The 19,700-nt window shown below is 48.6% G+C and overlaps 1 protein-coding gene across 1 annotated transcript in view; it reads right to left on the bottom strand.

The window, feature by feature from the left end:
• The window catches only part of CACNA1B (calcium voltage-gated channel subunit alpha1 B), a 491,615-nt gene extending 474,536 nt beyond the window's left edge, over window positions 1–17,079 (bottom strand). The window contains exons 1-3 of the mRNA XM_044993192.1: window positions 16,415–17,079; window positions 14,070–14,175; window positions 2,287–2,426 (exon numbers count right to left, since the gene is read on the bottom strand). Coding sequence (XP_044849127.1) covers window positions 2,287–2,426; window positions 14,070–14,175; window positions 16,415–16,674 — 506 coding nt within the window. The 5' untranslated portion in view covers window positions 16,675–17,079. The remainder of the gene's footprint in view (window positions 1–2,286; window positions 2,427–14,069; window positions 14,176–16,414) is intronic.
• Window positions 17,080–19,700: the final 2,621 nt, after the last annotated feature.

Raw genomic sequence — 19,700 nt, 5'->3', positions numbered from 1 at the left:
TCTTCATAGAAAAATTAATTTAATATCCTGTGTGATGTTGCAGATCTTTCAACACCACTTCTGTCCCATAAGTTCCTTCTTTTCATTACTGGTCTTTCAAACTCAGGCCCCAATTTAGGAAGGTACAGACACTACATACCTAACTTTAAACACATGAGCAATCCCATTGACTTCAATGCTTGACGTTAAGCATGCATGTAAGTACCGTGCCAAAGAATCAAGGCCATGAGTTGTAATATTTACAGGTGATGTGAATTTCTTCAGTGGAGATGGCTGCTATACTTGATGTCACTTAGTTTACACTAAGTCTTCCCTGCACTGCTTGCCTGCTGGGAAGTCCATGTACAAGACAACTTCAATACAACCCAGCTAGTGCCACCACTGGAAACCAGAAGCCTTGACATTAACAGGATTGTACTTCAAAGGATTATACATGTTTGAAGATGACAACAGGATTCCTTATTACAGCTGTCTAATCAAACTGGTAATCCACAATTATATTCAGAGATCAAACAGCTCTGCAAGTACTTGCAATAGAAATTATAGCAATAAAATGCCCGTGTCGTGCCTACAGCATTACACATTCATTTATGATTCCACCGGCACGGCACGTGCCAGGAGTATTCCACACCCTGGAGCTAAATCCTGAGCAACTCAGTCACAATCAGGAAGCATTTAACACGGTGTGTTCTGATTGTGTGTTCAGGTCTTTAAAAAAAAAAAAAAAAAGGAAATCAAAAAACCTGCCCGTATAAACCGAAACATGGCCCCTATTCAGAGAAGCATCTGGATTCAAGAAAGCCCTTGTACTCTTAACTTTAAGCACATGCATAAGTACTTTTGGAGTCAGACTTAAGCATATGCTTAAATGCTTTGTGGAATAAGGGTGAATTTAAACATGTGCTTAAGGGCTTTCCAGAACTGAGGTCTGTTTCTCCTTTCTTTACAAGGGTACAATGAGAAATAGGATGTGGAACATCCTATAATCATCAACGCCTGTAGCAACTGCACTAATTCAGGTTTCATCTTGGTCCCCTCTAACAAAGTCGTAGAATATGAGCCTGATTATTCTTTGGGTCTCCAGTGAAGATGCTCTTGATTTACACCAGCGGCAGGAGAATCAAAGCGTACACATTTCTTTTCTTCCTAATGCATAAACAATTCCCTTAAACATCTTGACAGTCACATCACATGGTACATTGAATAACAAACAGAATTACAGTCAGAATGCATCTACTGATTTTATATTATATATATAAAATGGAGTGTGGTTAGGAAAGAGTGTGTGTGTATGCGCGCACTTTCCTAACAGCACTCCATTCCATATCACATGCCAGGATACGGACATCAGAGAATGTATATTCCCCATGAGAATATACTCACGGTGCCAGAGAGAGGTATGTAAAACAAGTAGATATTAACACTTAATGGGCTGATTCCGCAGTCTTCTACAGGCAAAACTCCCACTGAAATCAGTCAGGTGTTTGCCTGTATAAAGACTGTATGATCAGGTCCTCAACTAGGTCTTCAAAACCTTAACATCTATTTTGGACTTTAAGGGTACAGTTCATAAATCACTATGGATTCACAAGAACTCTTTAAACAAAGTTACTTTTCTAATCTCTCGCTGGCTAAACACGCTGTGGCAAAGTACATAATTGTAAACTGTTATAACCTACAGCATAGGAATAACGCGTGTTCAGCATAGGTGCAACATACCAAGCCTAACAGATGTTTTCCAGCTAGACATGTGCATTACACATTTCAGGAAGCGTAAACAGAATTTTTAACTGTACTGCTTTTGAGAACGCTCAGCCTCTTTCTATATTCCTTTAAAAGCCACTATTTTGTAATGGGTCAGCTTCATCTGTGGTGAAACTCCATGAAGTCTGAGGGAGTTGCAGCTGTTTCAACAAACTTTCACCCATCATCTTTGTCAGTGTTTCCTTTTGAAATCACTCCACCATTTCAGAGGAGGGTTTATTGTAACTAGAGTTTCAGTGCCTATTGCTAATTAGAACCTGGAAAAATAGGTATCTCAGAGCATCTGGGAAAGAACGGATTCTAACAAGTCTTCAAAACTTCTTTTTAGTTCAGTTCAAACAATATTTCAAAACCAGCTCATTCAGCACAACAGCTATTATTTAAAGACAGTAAGTTCAGCAATGCACAACTTTACTACAGTGCATATTTCAAATGCTTCACGGATCCAAAGTTAAAAAACAATATGAAACAAAGCAGCCTTAATCCCTTAGCAAACTTGAAGCAATGGTAACAGTCACCTACCCTGTGAGGACAACGACAAAATCCATCACGTTCCAGCCGTTTCGGAGATAAGAGCCTTTGTGAAAAACAAACCCCAGAGCGATGATTTTTATACCAGCTTCAAAACAAAATATTCCAATAAAGTACGGCTCAGTATCATCCTGAAAAGAAGGGGAAAAAATTAGAGATGTCAGAGAGAGACATTTCTGTGTTTGCGTCAGCTTCTGTACAACTAAAAATAACTTATTCAATGTTCAAGTTTCTTGCTTAAGTGGAAACCCATATATATTTATGTTACCAGACCTAAGGATGTAGTAGTAAAAAAAAAAAAAGCCTATTCCATTAATATTTGTTTACATTCAAAAATAAATTGTGATTCAACATGTTTGCGAATCTCATTTTCTTTTGCCATGAATATCTGAACATTCAAGCTTCAGATGCTCAAGTAGCCATGAAAAGGGAATTATAAGATCAAATATTCACCAAGCACAACATTTCAAATTTGAGGTTTAATTGTACACTGCAACGTTCTTCCCATGTTGGTGATTTACAAACACCATGCAGTCGGGGACCAGACACAAAAGCATCTGACACAGGCAATCAGAGCAGCATGGACTGCAAATATTGGGAACATATTATTTGCAAATGATCTGCAAACTGAAAATGAGTTGATGGGGAAATAAGTTGAATCGTGGAATAATCTGAGAATGTTATGACCTGATCGTGGACAGTTCATTTTAATAAATGTAAGGCAAAATTCAACCAAGATTACTCTTTGTGAATGAATTGTTTAGCTTCATTTGATTTATAAATGCCTCCCCCCTTCTTGTACAATGATCCACCTCTCCCCCATCCTCCTCCAAAATCTTTTCTTCCGTCAATTCTTCTTTCAGTAACTTTCTCCTCCATGGTGTCTCCACAGCTTCCCTTATCTGAATTGTTGCCCCATATTTATTTTTGTTCAACTTTGTGAAACAAACTTAACTTTGTGATTAACTTGATCACAATTCAGGCAAAATTCCCTGGAAGTCCTGGCACAGTCAAGGAACTATGATGTTATTGGAATAACAGAGACTTGGTGGGATAACTCACATGACTGGAGCACTGTCATGGATCGATATAAACTGTTCAGGAAGGACAAGGGTGATATCGTGGTGGGAGTCTGCTATAGACCACCAGACCAGGAGGATGAGCTGGACGAGGCTTTTTTCTAGCAACTAGCAGAAGTTACTAGATCACAGACCCTGGTTCTCATGGGGGACTTCAGTCACCCTGCTACCTGCTGGGAGAGCAATACAGTGGTGTACAGACAATCCAGGAAGTTTTTTGAAAGTGTAGGGGACAATTTCCTGGTGCAAGTGCTGGAGGAACCAACTAAGGGCAGAGCTCTTCTTGACCTGCTGCTAACAAACTGGGAAGAATTAGTAGGGGAAGCAAAAGTGGATGGGAACCTGGGAGGCAGTGACCATAAGATGAACCAGTTCAGGATCCTGACACAAGGAAGAAAGGAGAGCAGCAGAATACAGACCCTGGACTTCAGAAAAGCAGACTATGACTCCCTCAGGGAACTGATGGGCGGGATCCTCTGGGAGAATAACATGAGGGGGAAAGGAGTCCAAGACAGCTGGCCGTATTTTAAATAATCCTTATTGAGGTTGCAGGAACAAACCATCCCAATGTGTAGAAAGAACAGTAAATATGTCAGGCGACCAGCTTGGCTTAACAGTGAAATCCTTGTTGATCTTAAATGCAAAAAAGAAGCTTACAAGAAGTGGAAGGTCAGACAAATGACCAGGGAGGAGTATAAAAATATTGCTCAGGTTTACAGGAGTGAAATCAGGAAGGCCAAATCACACTCTGAGTTGCAGCTAGCAAGAGCTGTTAAGAGTAACAAGAAGGGTTTCTTCAGCTATGTTAGCAACAAGAAGAAAGTTAAGGAAAGTGTGGGCCCCTTACTGAATGGGGGAGGCAACCTAGTGACAGAGGATGTGGAAAAAGCTAATGTACTCAATGCTTTTTTTGCCTCTGTCTTCACAAACAAGGTCAGCTCCCAGACTGCTGCACTGGGCAGCACAGCATGGGGAGTTGGTGACCAGCCCTCTGTGGAGAAAGAAGTGGTTCAGGACTATTTAGAAAAGCTGGATGAGCACAAGTCCATGAGGCCAGCTGCGCTGCATCCGAGGGTGCTAAAGGAGTTGGTGGATGTGATTGCAGAGCCATTGGCCATTATCTTTGAAAACTCCTGGCGATCGGAGAGGGTCCCGGATGACTGGAAAAAGGCTAATGTAGTGCCCATCTTTAAAAGAGGGGAGGAGGAGGAGGATCCGGGGAACTACAAGCCAGTCAGCCTCACCTCAGTCCCTGGAAAAAATCATGGAGCAGGTCCTCAAGGAATCAATTCTGAAGCACTTAGAGGAGAGGAAAGTGATCAGGAACAGTCAGCATGGATTCACCAAGGGCAAGTCATGCCTGACTAACCTAATTGCTTTCTATGATGAGATAACTGGGTCTGTGGAGGGGAAAGCAGTGGATGTGTTATTCCTTGACTTTAGCAAAGCTTTTGATACTGTCTCCCACAGTATTCTTGACGGAAAGTTAAAGAAGGATGAATGGACTACAAGGTGGATAGAAAGCCGGCTAGATCATTAGGTAGTGATCGATGGATCCATGTCTAGTTGGCAGCCGGTATCAAGCAGAGTGCCCCAAGGGTTGGTCCTGGGGCCAGTTTTGTTCAATATCTTCATTAATGATCTGGAGGATGGCATGGACTGCAGTCTCAGCAAGTTTTCAGATGACACTAAACTAGGAGGAGTGGTAGATATGCTGGAGAGTAGGGACAGGATACAGAGGGACCTAGACAAATTAGAGGATTGGGCCAAAAGAAACCTGATGAGGTTCAACAAGGACAAGTGCAGAGTCCTGAACTTAAGACGGAAGAATCCCATGCACAGCTACAGACTAGGGACCGAGTGGCTAGGCAGCAGTTCTGCAGAAAAGGACCTAGGGGTTACAGTGGACGAGAACCTGGATATGAGTCAACAGAAGGCTAACAACATTTTGGGCTGTATAAGTAGGAGCATTGCCAGCAGATTGAGGGATGTGATCATTCCTCTCTATTTGACATTGGTGAGGCTTCATCTGGAGTACTGTGTCCAGTTTTGGGCCCCACACTACAAGAAGGATGTGGAAAAATTAGAAAGAGTCCAGTGGAGGGCAACAAAAATGATTAGGGGGCTGGCGCACATGACTTATGAGGAGAGGCTGAGGGAACTGGGATTGTTTAGTCTTCAGAAGAGAAGAATGAGGGGGGATTTGATAGCTGCTTTCAACTACCTGAAAGGGGGTTCCAAAGAGGATGGATCTAGACTGTTCTCAGTGGCAGCAGATGACAGAACAAGGAGTAATGGTCTCAAGTTGCAGTGTGGGAGGTTTAGGTTGGATATTAGGAAAAACTTTTTCACTAGGAGGGTGGTGAAACACTGGAATGGGTTACCTAGGGAGGTGGTGGAATCTCCTTCCTTAGAGGTTTTTAAGGTCAGGCTTGACAAAGCCCTGGCTGGGATGATTTAGTTGGGGATTGGCCCTGATTTGAGCAGAGGGTTGGACTAGATACCTCCTGAGGTCCCTTCCAACCCTGATATTCTATGATTATTCACTGAGGAAATTTTCAAGTAATTGGAAAGAACGACCATCTGAAAAACTCAGCAATCCATTGTTTTTCCAGAAGTCCATGTCCCAACCCACCCAATCTATAAGAACAATTATAGGGATGTGTGTGCAGTTCCTATTGTTAAGAGCAAAGAGGGGTCAAACATTTCAAACATCCCCCCCCGAAAAAATCTCAAGCTTGTAGTGATAAATTTTCATCATTTTTCAGCCAATTAACAGGGCACTTATCCCCCTGCTCCCAAACTCTTTAAGATTGATGTGTTGCAAAACTCCAAGAGCTCTAGAGGCTCAAACCCTATTAAAATCAACAGGAATTAAGCATCCAAATCCCCTAGATCAGCTTGAAGACATGATATTTGAGCTTTTTACTTTGCCTTCTTTCCTTCCTCAACTGCTTTCATAACTTGAGAAAGGGCAGACTGGAAGGAGGGTGTATCCCCCATCCATCTCTCCCCCAGAGTCTTTACTCTCTTCCATCCCTCACTATCCACACCCCAAAAATCTATCCCTTCCACAGGGCAGGAAGCCTGTAGCTGGTTTCCTGTAATTCACATGGTTTTTCCTTCTTTAAGTTGGTGATTCTGAGCTTTTTTCATACCAGGACCTCCACTAAAGCTCCCAGACCCCTCTCCTAGTTAGCAACAAGGGAAAGGTGAGGTGGTCACCCCCTGACTCTGATTTATGATGGCTACCCCTTGCAGCTCACATCTCCAGACAGAGACCCTATGATTTGGGAAAAAAACAAAACAAAACACTTCCTTCTTCTCTGTAGCAGGAGCTGCATTTGTTTGGAGAAGAGACTCCAACATGGAGGACAGCTCACGTAGGCTCCAATTCAGCAGCATGTCTAATGCACCAGACACCAAAAGAGGGATGTCCCTTGAACCATGGAGAAGGGGGCAGGGGAGCACACAGCCATCTTGGCACCAAGAAGGGGAAACCGAGGCACAGCTGCTGCTCCAAGCTTCCCTTCTCAGCTCCCCAATGAACACACACACACCCCACGATTCAGAGACCATTCCTTTCTCAGGGACTGGTTTCCTAGACCCACACAATAACTATAAGCATTGCTTCCCCCACCCCCACAAAGTAGGGTTTCACAAAGAGTCAGTCCTCTCTGGACTTAGCTCACCCTCAGGATCCTCTAGCACCCAACAGACAAACAGTCCCCTCTCTCCCCCACCCCCCTATCAGCAGGGTCTGCCCCCTCAAAGGTTTATAACCCATCAACCATTCACCTGGCTACTCTGCAGAGCCCCACCCTCAGGCTCCTCTAGTACCTGGCTTCTCCCCCCAGGCCATCTGCACAGCTCCTGTAAGGAGACCTTCCCCTACTCTGAGACTGGCCTCTCTGCTGCCTTATATCTGGGGTCCTGTAGGTCACATGCTTATTCTGAGTCATGTGGCTTGTGACCGCCGGCTCCCAGCTTTAAAGGGCCATCGCCCATAAGACACACTGTGGTGTCTACACGCACCCAAGGACCAGTACTCTACTAGAGGGCCTTATCGAATAAGTCCCTCCCAAAGCTAGAGGGAAGGGGAAGGGGAAGGAAGTCCTTGGCAGCTCCAAGGGGGCTGGGGGAAAAGAGGGTCCGAGCTGGGCTCATGTCTTTGCTGAAAAGAAAAAACAAACAGCACCGCTGGGGTGGGGGCTGGAAGGGGAGGTTTCTTCTGAGGTGGGGGCCTCTCTTCTTCAGACCCCCTTTCACCAACTGCCATGGTGTCAGCCCAGTGAGACGTGTCTCTTCCCTCTGGCTGACAACTCAGCAATGCTGCTGTCAGTCAGGGAGATGCCTTCAGACCATCCTCTATCCCAGTGGTGCCCAAACTGTGGCATGCTCCCCCTAGAGAAGCACATAGGAATGTGTGGTGGGGCCTGGAGCAGCCCCCACGGGGGCGGAGAGGGAGCACCACCCAGCCCCCTCTCTGCTCCAGCCCCACCTCAGCCACGGCCCTGCCTCCCAGCCACGGCCCTCAGCCCCTGGCTCCCAACCCAGCTGTGGCTCTGCTCCTGGCCCCAGCCCCAGCCCCGCCCCCAACCATGGCCTGGCACATGGCTCCACTCCCAGCCTCACCCCTAGCCTTGTCCCCTGGCCACACCCCTCTCCCGGCCCCAGACCCACCCCTATCTGCGGCCCCAGCCTCAGCCCCCGGCTCCCAGCCTGGCTGTGACTCTGGCCCCAGCCTCGGCCCCCTTACGTCTGTCCGCATCCCTCCACCCCTGGGAGCTGCAGCCTCAGCTCCTCATCGCAGCTCTGGGGGGTGGGGTGGAGAGGGATAAAGGGGGGCATGATGTGAAAAGTTTGGGGACCACTGATGTAGCCCCATTTAGCCTATCCCTGGAGGGTGGGGGGAATCCACAACCCTGGTGGGACATTGAGGTGCCATTCTATGTGCTCAGAGGGGACCCTTGACAACACTCCCAACCAGGGCAGAATTCTGGCGGAGAAGTTGGCCATAAGCTGTGCCAGCAGGCTGCTGATTGTGGACGCAGCCGTGACTGGGCCAGACACACAGATTAATAAATAAGCTTCAGATCGGAAACGAGCTCTGATTCTGGAACGTTATCGCTATTCCCGGTTCATTTCCTAATGTCATTCCTTGGGCTCTGGATGACAAATCGAATAGGTTTGGGTGTGCTGGTAAATAGAGGCTTTGTACAAACAGAGGTTAATCTGAGCAGCCTGCACTGAATGCCTGTGGCTGGGATAAAGAATGAAATCCATTAGCCAAGTTAAAAATCTGTCATGTTGAATAACAGAGCAGCCAGCTTTGCCCCGCCTTCCCATCAAAAACATCCCGAAAACCCAAGAAGGCAGTGTCTTCCAGAGCATCGCCAGGTAGAAACCTCCCGTGTCTTACAAGCAAGCATGGACATTGTGTACACTCAGGTCCCACGAAGCAGGGAGCAAAGCAGTGTGTTATAGCCAGAGGAGGCTGGAGAGGCCATGGAAAGGGAAAGTGTGACCAGGAGGAATCATACCACGGCATCACATAACTGCCACCGGTTCTGTGCTGCTTACATGACAGCCACAAATTGCACACAGCCGCCCTGAAGAGGAGTCAAGGAAGATCCTTTGTGTCCAGGCAAGTCTACCCAAGAAAACCAGCCTTGGATATGTTGAAACCTTGCAGACATTAAAGCTGACCTGGTCGGCATTTAGCTCCTCGCACAGGCCACGTGAAAACCCAGCTGAAGGATCACATGGCCGCGCAGGAAGGCAATATAGGGCAACCCGTGGTAGCACAGCAGTAGAGCTATTTAGCTGGACTGCCATTGCTGAGGGAAACCCAGAGCCCTACGAAAGCAGGGAAACAACTAGAGCTGGATGGAAAACTTTACACCGACAACATTCGAACAAAACTAAATGAAACTGTCGAAATTTTCGCAATTCTTCCCTTCCCCCGCCCCTTTTCTGACACACTCTACAAACGACACACGTATGAGTCCAGAGGGCTCGGGTTCTTTGTGCTGTAGGAGTATTTACCTGGCCGGTCCTCTATCCCTTCTGCAGTGCTGCTTGAGTCCCGTTCCCAAGGGGTGATCTGATCACGGTTTCAGCTAACAACTCCCAAGCCACCGTACTTGCAATCATGGTTTAATAAACGTGGGCGAGGGGACGATGTGGCCCTAAGTCCTTACACCAGAAGGACCAATTCTTAGTCCCATTGAAGTCAATGGTAAAACTGCCACTGGTTTCAATGGGATCGGGATTTGACCCCAGGTATCAAAAATGAGGGGGCAGTTCTTCCCCCTATGGGTTTTATTGTGCATCTAACAGTTGTTCAGCATTTTCGACTGCAACAGCTTATGCTCTGCAGGAGAAACAGGAAGCACATTCAAGCTGCATCACAACTAGAGCTGGCTGGGAAATTTTCACCCTAAAATGCCCTTTCTTCCGAAGTGAAACTGTTCACTAAAACAGCAGCAGGTTCAATGCCACACCCGGCTTGAAACAGTTTTGGTAAGAAGATTCTCAAACTGGGAAGCTTCCGTTTTTTTCAGTCAAAAGGACTCCTCATTGCAAAGTTTTAGTACATTTTCACTAAAGAAAAAGAAAGTAAAAAGAAGGGGGAAAGGTTGAAATGAAAATGAAACACTTTGGAATTATTGAAAAAATATTTTATTGACCTGAACAAAAAAAAAAGAGTTGCAGGCCCCCGCGTTGGGATGGGGAAAATGTGTTGAAAATTGTTGTGGAAATAGGAATACCATTTCCTGCCCAGCCCTGGTTGTGACCCACTGCAGAAAAATTGGAAAACCAACAAAAACTATTTCTCATTAGCAATATTTATGTTTTTGCAACACACTTTGAGGATGAAAGAGCTAATCTAACCTCAAAACATTATCACCGTGACTCTTTGGTAAGGCCTTGCGCATGGAAATTAATTGGCAACCTTAACTATGGCTATCAAACACTCTAATTAAAATGGCCCTATGGCATGTCTCCGGATATGCCGACCGAAGGATAAAAGCCTGTGACAGGCCCACAGCAACTGACTTGGGCTCACAGAGCTCGGACTCTGGGACTGAAAAATTGCTGTTTAGATGTTCAAGCTTGGTGTGGAGTCCAAGCTCCGGGACCTGTGAGGGTGGAGGGTCCCAGAGCTCAGGCTCCAGCCTGAATCCAAATGTCTATATACAGATTTTTAGACCCACAGCCAGAGTCTTGCAAGACCAAGTCAGCTGACCCAGGCCAGCCATGGCCATGCAGTGGGTCTTTTATCCATGTGTAAACATACTCTAAGCCTGGGATCTGACTCAGGTTTGAGCCCAAGCCCCACTTCCACCCACACACAAATCAGTCTGACTTGGATCATTAAGCACTCAGGACCTGGGTCCTAGAATCCTGCTAGGCAGGTGGGTCCAAGCCCTGTCATTTTTCGGTGTGGACACAGCTCAAGCCACAAACCAGAGTCAAAAGGTCTGCGTAGTGCAACATGAACACATTAGCATGGCTGTGAGACCTCAGTCCAGCAATTGTAAACCCAGGGTTACAATGCAGTGTGGATGCTCAAGCATGAGCTTGGAAACACCGAATCCACAAGCCCAGGTCCCACAGACGCAGGCTTAGTATGCAGTGTAGACACACTCATAAAGGCTGGCTCAGGGTATGTCTACATTGTGCTAAAAGACCTGCGGCTTCGAGACTCAAAGCCTTGGTCAGCTGACTCGGTCTTGCAGGGCTCGGGCTGCGGGGCTATAAAATGGCAGTGTAGACGTTCGGGTTCAAGCTGAAGACCCTCCCCTTGACAAAGCCTCGAAGGCCAGGCTCCAGCCCGAGTCCGAACCTCTACCAGGCAACTTTATAGCCCCAGAGCCCAAGCCCCACGAGCCTGTCAGCTGACCTGGGCCGGCCACTCTCATGCTGCGGGTCTTTTATCACAGCGTAGACTCACCCTTCGAGACATTGCTGTCCACTATCAGTGGGTCAAAAACCTAGGGATCAACTCGTGCTCCACCAGTCAGTAAGAGCTGGCAGTGCTGTAGAGACTCATAGGAACGGGGTGAGTTTTATGCCATACACTGGTGAACCTCTGGCTCACTAAGGAGTAACACTGACAGCAACTGGCAGGAATCCCAGAAGGACAACACCTGCAGTGAGGAACCTTGAGGAAAGGTGTTAAAATGACGGCGGGGGTGCGGTGGAGAGACCAATAAAATGCTCCTCTCAGCTTCGGACATGGCATCGAACCCTATCCTCTCTCCCCACCTCCCTTACGCCCAATCTAGAGAAATGTAGGGACAGAAGTAAGATTTGCTAGTTGTGCCCCTTGTTGCTTGGAATAATCCATCACTGAAGAGTTACTGGGGGAGCTTAGGCTAGGAAATCATTTTGTCCCTTTGCTGGTTCATATTTTTAGGAACTCCAAGGGGAAAAATCCAGCATTTATCCAGCCCTTAATCTTTACAGAGGCAAAAATTCCACTGAAGTCAGATGCGTCCCAGCCAGTGCCTTCATCACAAAACCATCCTTCCCCAATTAATAAAGCCCAAGACTGATAACAATACACTCTCATAGAATGGTAAAAAGGTTGAGCATGTAAACATGAGTTCCTCTTTTCCCTTAGCTCTTTTCAACTAGATGTGGGGTGGGGAATCAATACAGATATAATTAAGGAAGTTCACAGGTTTGTGGAGTGCCTAGCACAACGGGATCCTGGTCCATGAATAGTGCTGCTAAGCACTCTGATAATATAAATAAATAAGCACTCCCAGGTAGGGGTGGCTCTAGGTATTTTGCTGCCCCAAGCACGGCAGGCAGGCTGCCTTAGGCGGCTTGCCTGCGGGAGGTCCCCGGTCCCGCAGATTTGGTGGCATGCCTGCAGGAGGTCCGCCGAAGCCGTGGGACCAGCGGACCTTCCACAGGCATGCCGCCGAAGGCAACCTGCCTGCCGCCCTCGCGGCGACCAGCAGAGCACCCCCCGTGGCTTGCCGCCCCAGGCACGCGCTTGGCATGCTGGTGCCTGGAGCCACCCCTGCTCCCAGGTCAATGTGCACAAGAAAAGGTGGGATCAATAAATGACCCTGGACACCTTTCCAGTTCTATCACCTATGACTGTATTCCTTTTACTGAAGAATCATTCAGCTCATCAGCACTGCTCATCGCAATGTGCTATTCTAGAGATCATGTCCTGCAAAGTCTAGGAAACTGTAACCACCATAAATCAGAATCTCCTGCATTTCCTAGCTTTTGGCCCTAAGCCTAATATTACTTTAGTCTGCATCATTTCATGTAGACATGTAAAACACAGGTGGATTCAGATTTAGTCCCCCACCGAACAGGCACCAATATCCATTCATTCCAGCTTGGAAGTCGCTCCAGTTTGCGTAGAGTAAGAAAAAATGAAACCAAACTCTGCCCATTTTGTCATCGAGTGATAAGAAATGAAAGGATGGTTCTGAAGCTTTTCTCATTTTCCATTTGAAATAATGTAATTGACTCATTACCATAAAGCCTGCTGGTAAATTACTTTTCTTTGTAAGCTGGTTTCTTTTTGGCAAGATTGTAACATTTTCTAAATCCAAAGAGTTTAGCATTTCTTCATATCTTCAGTAGGACAATATCTGAAGAGTAAAGAAAACCCGCTGTATTCTATACAGAATACTGGGGGAAATGACCCAAGAGAGCCATTCGGTTCTACATCTAGTACTGAAGCCTTTGGAGTTCTCTTCCCACCTTGGTCTGTAACAGCCTGAGCTTGATGGTCTTCAGGGGTCCAACTTTTCTCCCTTGACTTTAAGGAGATGGACAGGGCTGGCTAGCAGTGGTGCACAACTCTGATGGGGGTTGTACAGAGAGCGTCATATATTTTTGTTAAGTTCATGTTCTGGCTGGGTTATTCGTTTTGGACTTAGGGTAACTGATGGGTCTGTTTATTTATACATGTACAGTAAATGCTCTCTTATCTGGCATGTTGGTGGAATGGGAGGTGCTGGTAAGTCAAAAATTCTGGTTAACTAAGAGGGAGGGAGTTTGGGGGCAGGAGAGGGCTCGGGGAAGGGGGCTGGGGCGCGGAGGGGATGCGGGTTGTGGGCTCTGGGAGTTTAGATGCAGGAGGGGGCTCAGGGCAGGGGGCTGGGGCGCGGAGGGGATGCGGGTTGTGGGCTCTGGGAGGGAGTTTGGGTGTGGGAGGGGGCTCAGGGCAGGGACTTGGGGCACAGGATAGGATTCAGGGTGCCGGATCCAGGCAGTACTCACCTCGAGTGGCTCCCTGCAAGTGGTGACACATCCCTGCTGCTCCTAGGTGGAGGTGCTGCCAGGCAGCTCTGCATGCTGCCTCCACCCTCAGGTGCCGCCCCCGCAGCTCCCATTGGCCGCAGTTCCTCAGGGCAGGACAGGGACAGCGCATGGAGCCCCTGTGGCCATTGCACTGCCTAGGAGCAGCAGGGATATGTCGCTGCTCCCGGGAAGCCACGCGGAGCCAGGTAGGGAGCCTGCTGGCCCCACACCAACTGGACTTTTAATGGATATCAGAAATGCCTGGTTTCTAGAGCTTTCCAGCTGGTAAAGTGCTGGATAACACAGCTTTTACTGTATCTTTAAAAGATTGCTATGGGCATCCAGCACTGGGTGGGTAGGTTCTCTTTTACCATAGAATAGTAAAAACCTAAATAAATAAATGCAACTCACCAATCTCTCTGACATGGGTGTCTTGTCATCCTCTGGTAGATGCTGCTCCAAAGCCAGAACAATGCAATTGGCTATGATTGTCGCTAAAATCATGTATTCAAATGGAGTAGGGCCAATAGTTAAAGAAGAAACTAGCTGACACAAGGAGAATTTCAGCAAGAAGAATAATGCCATGTACTCTTATTACACGTCTACAGATCCTGATCATTCAAGTGGCATTGGTCTCTCCTGGAAACCCTCAGCCCGGCTCTCTCTGAATCATACCTCAGTCCCTTCTAGGGGGGTCTTTGGGAGGTTTTCAAGAAATCAATTCCCTTCTTGGGGAACCAGTGATTTAGATTTTGTCACACAAAATCCCTCTATAAATTCTGGGTTTCTCATCTTCTTCTTTTTCCAAAAGCAAATAGGAAGTTTTGATTTTAAAAAAGACTGTGACAATATAAAGTGCCCCCCAAGAGACAGTAAAATTGGATGTCCCTCACTGAATTATGGGTTAGTAATTCTCTGGAATTTAAATCTAAGCATGTTATGTAAATAAGTAAGGCACAGGTTAGGGAACTTGGATTTCAAGCCTTCTATCTAGGTCTGAAATATGAATTACTGACGGACTGCCATGCCAGAGCAAAGCGTAGAGAAACATTCAGTGTCTGGATAGGTGTAGATGGCTGCTGAAGGGAAACCAGCTTCACAAGATAGTAAAGCCAGCTGGAAATACTGTACCTCTGCCTGTCTCTCTCTCTTTCTTTTCTGACCTGCACATGAGCAAACCCTTGGCTGACTCCAGCACTGAAGAGTAGCTGAGAGTGGTGGGTGATGCTTCTCCAGCACCGCGGAGAGCTCCCCTGGGCAAGGACAGCGCCTGGTCTCCCCCTCGCAGTTTCACCACAAGCCAGTCCTTTCATGGAGCAGGTTACTTGATTCACCCCAGAGAGCATCCTTGGCAAGTACCATACACTGAACTCGTCTCTGGCCTGAGCTGGAACTTCCCCAAGGAAAGTGGGGTTTGCGGATATTTTGTAGCTCTGCTTTTCCTGCTGACTCTGGGGTTTCTATAGTTTGTACCTTTCCTTAGTGGTAAAGGAGAAGGAGGGAGAGGTGGCAAGACTGCCCCTGGGGCTTTTGCTGCTTGCTTATTCCAGGGTGGACTGCAGCCGCCATCCCTGTGTTTCCTAGCATTAACCGAGAGATCACTGTAGGGAACGTCTATTCACCAAACCAGTGCATTCCCCTCCCACCAGCCACCCTCGGAGTTCAAGCTGGGGAGGTTTGAATGGGAGCTGGGCTCCTGGCAGGTGCAAGGGTTGCTAGGAGGCAGAGAGGAGGCCTTACTGCTGCTAGCCAAGGATTAATAGGTGTGTGATTTCAGATGAAATGAAAACAACAGGCTCCCCTGAGATTCCCCAGTGCAATGCATTCCTGCTGGTGCACATCAGCCACTGCACACATGCACCCTGGCAACCTAAACCTCAAAGGAAGAGTCGGGCTCCCTTTGCCAAGGATTTAGCTTCTCACCGCATGCATCGTAACAGAAGCAGAGTCCCCCTTCCTAGCGAGGTCTCTGCAGATCACTTGGTCGGGGAGCTGGTTCTGGGATGAAAAGCATCTGCCCCTTTCTCAGTACAGCCAGGGACTGCTTCTTGGCATCCTGCCTCACTCTGCCACTGAGCATTTAAAAACCAAACCCCAAGCCTAGGCTCTCCTGATTCCAGGTATTTGTGGTACCCCATTCCAAGTGAGAGGGCTAACGGCCGTTCTCATTGAAACAGCCTGGCCAAGGTGGGGTGCTAAAAACAGGCTGCAACAATTGTGTATTGGTGAGATGTCAAGTAAGGAGACCTTGATTATTGCTGTCCCTAGCACTAGCTTCAATGCCAAGGTGTCACCATTTTACCTCACATTGGCCCTCCTGCAGAGAGAGAGAGAGAGAGAGAGGCTAAAATATTAAAATAAGAACCATAATTTACCCTCAGATGTCCTCCAGATCCCTTTGCGTGGCTCTAAATAGCATGAAATGTGCATGCATAATACACACACACACAAAGAAAAATCCATGTATTTCACACCCACATTACACACCCATGTATTATATTCCACCACCACCACCCCCGATATTATAAACAAGTTCTATGACAGACACACACACACCCCCACATCATCCCCACACACAGATCTAGACGGGGCACACACCGCACAGTTGTGCTATCCCTAGATCACACACCCAGACACAAGCACTCGCCGATCTGGGTTACACACAGACACACCCACACCCCCCAAGCTTTTATTACCCCCAGACTCACCCCGCTCTGCTCGATCCCCCACCCCCAAACCCCTCCCCGAAAGGATATGGCCATTCGGTGATCCTCTTGGCGTATTTCCGTATAACGTTATCCTCGCTGAAGATGAAGAGGGATCGGTTGACGGTGAAGCAGTTCTGCTTGACGGGGATGGGGTTGTACAGAGCCATGGTCCGGGCTCGCTGGGCCATCGACTGCTTGTACATCCTTGGGCCGGGTGGGGGGCCGCCTTGCCGGCTGCCCCCTCTTCCAGCCCCGGCCGGACCGCCGCCTCCATAGCGGGTGGGCAGATCGTCGCCGAACCGAGCCATTCTCGCAACGCGCGGAGCCGGGCGCTACAATCCCCACTGGCAGCCGAGGCAGGGGGAAGCCGCATCCCAGCGCCCCGGACTCTGCCGCCTGGGGCCTCGCCGCTGGGAGGGCAGGAAGCGCGGGGTGCGGCTCTGCTCCTCCGGCTGCAGCTGGGGAGGGGACGCAGCAGCGGGCACGGCAGGAACCGGCCGGTCCAGCCGGCCACGCCGCGCTCCCCACCCGCGGAAGGGAGCGGAGAGGGCTGCGCTCAACTTCCCCCCCAGGTGCCTTCCCTCCAGCCCAGCCTCATGCTGCTCCCGAGCCGGGCAGCTCCCCCGGGGGAGGGCGATGGCTCTCGGGGCTGGGGGGCAGGAATCCTCCGTCCCCTGCCTCTCCTCCGGCCTCCTCGCTCCCTCTCCCCCGGCGGCGGGCAGCCGGAGCGCGGCGCAGGAGACTCCCTGAGTCACCGGCAGCTCGAATGGAAACGTTCAGAGTAACCAGTTTGTGGAACCTCAGCCCCCTATAAGAGCCCGGCCCGGTGACTCCCCTCAGCCAATCAGCTGCGGCAGCTCCACCCTGGCCGATACAACCCCTGGAGAGAGAGAGAGAGAGAACCGAGATCTGCTCCCCCAGCTTCATTGCCAAGCCCTGGCCGACTCCTGAACGCACAGCCAGGGGGTGGGACGGTCCGTTCGCTCCCCCCACCCCCGCACACACACACCCTGCCCATCCGCACCCCAGGGATCGCGGGAGGAGGGTGCAAAGTGGGGGGGGGCTTGGAGATAGAGATGCCCCAATCCATGGTGAAGTCCCCCCTCCCCTGACATGATGCCAGCAGAGGACACACTACGGTGGGCACGGAGTTAGCAGCCCTGCCCGCCTCCCCGGGCTGGGTGGTGGGGGCGGTGCTGGGGCTAGCTAGAAGTTTTGGGGGGCAGACCTGAGAAGCAGGTGCCCCACGCGCGTGCGCGCCCCGGCCAGCTGTGAGCTGTCCAGCTGCTGCAGGGCTCGCCCCGAGCGGGGCGGGGCCGGGGGAGCCGCCCCGCCTGGGTCACACCGCTGGCTTCAGCTGGAGGAGTCCTGCCGGGATCGCCCCGTGCCCGCCGGCACCCAGGACGCGCTGCAAACTTTCCGAGCCCGGCCCGGGCTGAAGGGCCGCAGGGTTTGGCCACGCACCGGGGCAAAGGCCAGGCTGGAGAAATCGGAGTCATGGAACACGAGGGCTGGACTGATCCCGCTGGACTAGCAAAGAGCCTGGGGGAACCCTCCCCCCGCCCCGCTGGGGGCTATGAATAGAGCCTGACGGATCCTGTAGGGACTGGGATTGAAGGATTAATTGGGGTGGGGTGGGGTGGAGGGAGACTCTCAGATCATCTGCAGCCCAGGGCCTGGGCTCTGCAGAAACCCTCCCTGACTTCTAGGGGGAGTTCTGCTTAACCCCTGAGGGCATGATAGGGCCCCTGGTTTTTCTAACCGGTTTGTTGTTAATAATAAAAACTGGATTGGGATCAGTAGAGGGGGTGGGGTGTGTGTGTGTGTGTGCACATCTCTCTGGGCGTTAACAGACACGTATCTGAACATGTACAACTCTTCCACTCTGGAGAACTCACCTTCCTTCCCATTGGTGTGAGCACTGGCTACCTTTAATCCTGTTTATTTCAACACCCTCTTTTATTCCCTTTCACTACAGGCCATGAAGCTAACCCCTTATTCCTGCAGCTCCGCAACAAATGCTGCTGTACTAGGTAGCTGGGGTGGATTCCCTTCTTTTACAGCTAGACTAAGCTGACATAACAGCTAGTAACTCTAAAAATGTCCAGAGAAGTCAGTCAAGACATTTTCACTTCTCCCACAAAAGGAAATCCTGGATTCATCTCATTCCGAGCAGCTAATGTATTTTTGCCTTAGTCATCCAAGCTGTCTCAATTCAAAACCAACCCACCATTTAGGCAAGGTTGCAACAATCACATCTGCTGGGGACAGAAGTGTATTCATAAAAAGGGTCAGCTGCTGTCTGCTAACATGTGACTTTAAAGAAGAAACTGGCTTCTTCCACAGGGCTTTGGAATTAGATGGGCTTTCTTGTATATGAAGCCTGCGTAATCATTACAGGCAATATATTGTTTTAGAGCCAGGGTGAAAGAGTATTGACATTTAAATCAAGGGAACACAGAAACAAATAATAATGGAGGAATGACATCATGTCCTGCCTCGGTGATAAGGCAAACGTGGTACTAGCCTGACACATCCACGTCATCCTGTTTTCTAAGGTTTATAGGGAGAATGCTGATAAAGACGCTTCCAGTGTAGAGACCTACAGGGAATGAATGAATTGGCAGCCTGCTGGTAGATGGAATATAAAAATGGTTTCCCAACACCCACAATCCAGGCCAAGGATTTTCAAAAGTGTCCAGCACACTGGGTGCATGCTGGGTGCTGGGCTCTTTGGAAAATCTTGTCCTCATTGTGCATGCAGAAAATATGAGAAAATATGGTCCTGTGTTCTATCTGCTCAGTCTCCCAGTAGCCCCAACTGTGGGTACCGGCCCCTTAAAAAAAATCTGACCCCAATCTCTTTTAAAATCATAGTTGAGCCTGTGGATAACTGCAAGGTAATGTTCCTTGACAAAAATAGCCTCAGGTCATATGTCCTTATGGGCTTGATATCTGCAGGATCCTCAGAGGGAAAAAAAAATCTTGGGAGTCATCCCAGATAGCTCGAAAATATAAATAAATAAATAGTACTTATATAGATTCAACATCTTCAAAATGCAAGACATCTTATTGATGGCCTGGCAGGGAATTATTAGCCCCATCGTGCATATGGAAAAGTCAGGGCTCAGGGTGGTTATGGGTTGAGCTGGTTGGGAAATTATCTCTCTCCCTGTAGAAAAAAAATTTGACAAAAACCATTTCCCCCCCATTTTTATTAAATGTTTTCCACAAAAAATCATTTGAATTTAAAAACTAAAACACTCCAAATTGGATTTATTATTAATTTTTATTACTATGGTAACTGCACATTTGGGGGGGTTCTCCTGTTCTG

Source organism: Mauremys mutica, chromosome 18 (genome assembly GCF_020497125.1).
Source record: "Mauremys mutica isolate MM-2020 ecotype Southern chromosome 18, ASM2049712v1, whole genome shotgun sequence".
Classification (NCBI taxonomy): domain Eukaryota; kingdom Metazoa; phylum Chordata; order Testudines; family Geoemydidae; genus Mauremys; species Mauremys mutica.
This window is presented reverse-complemented; position numbering and strand designations above follow the sequence as displayed.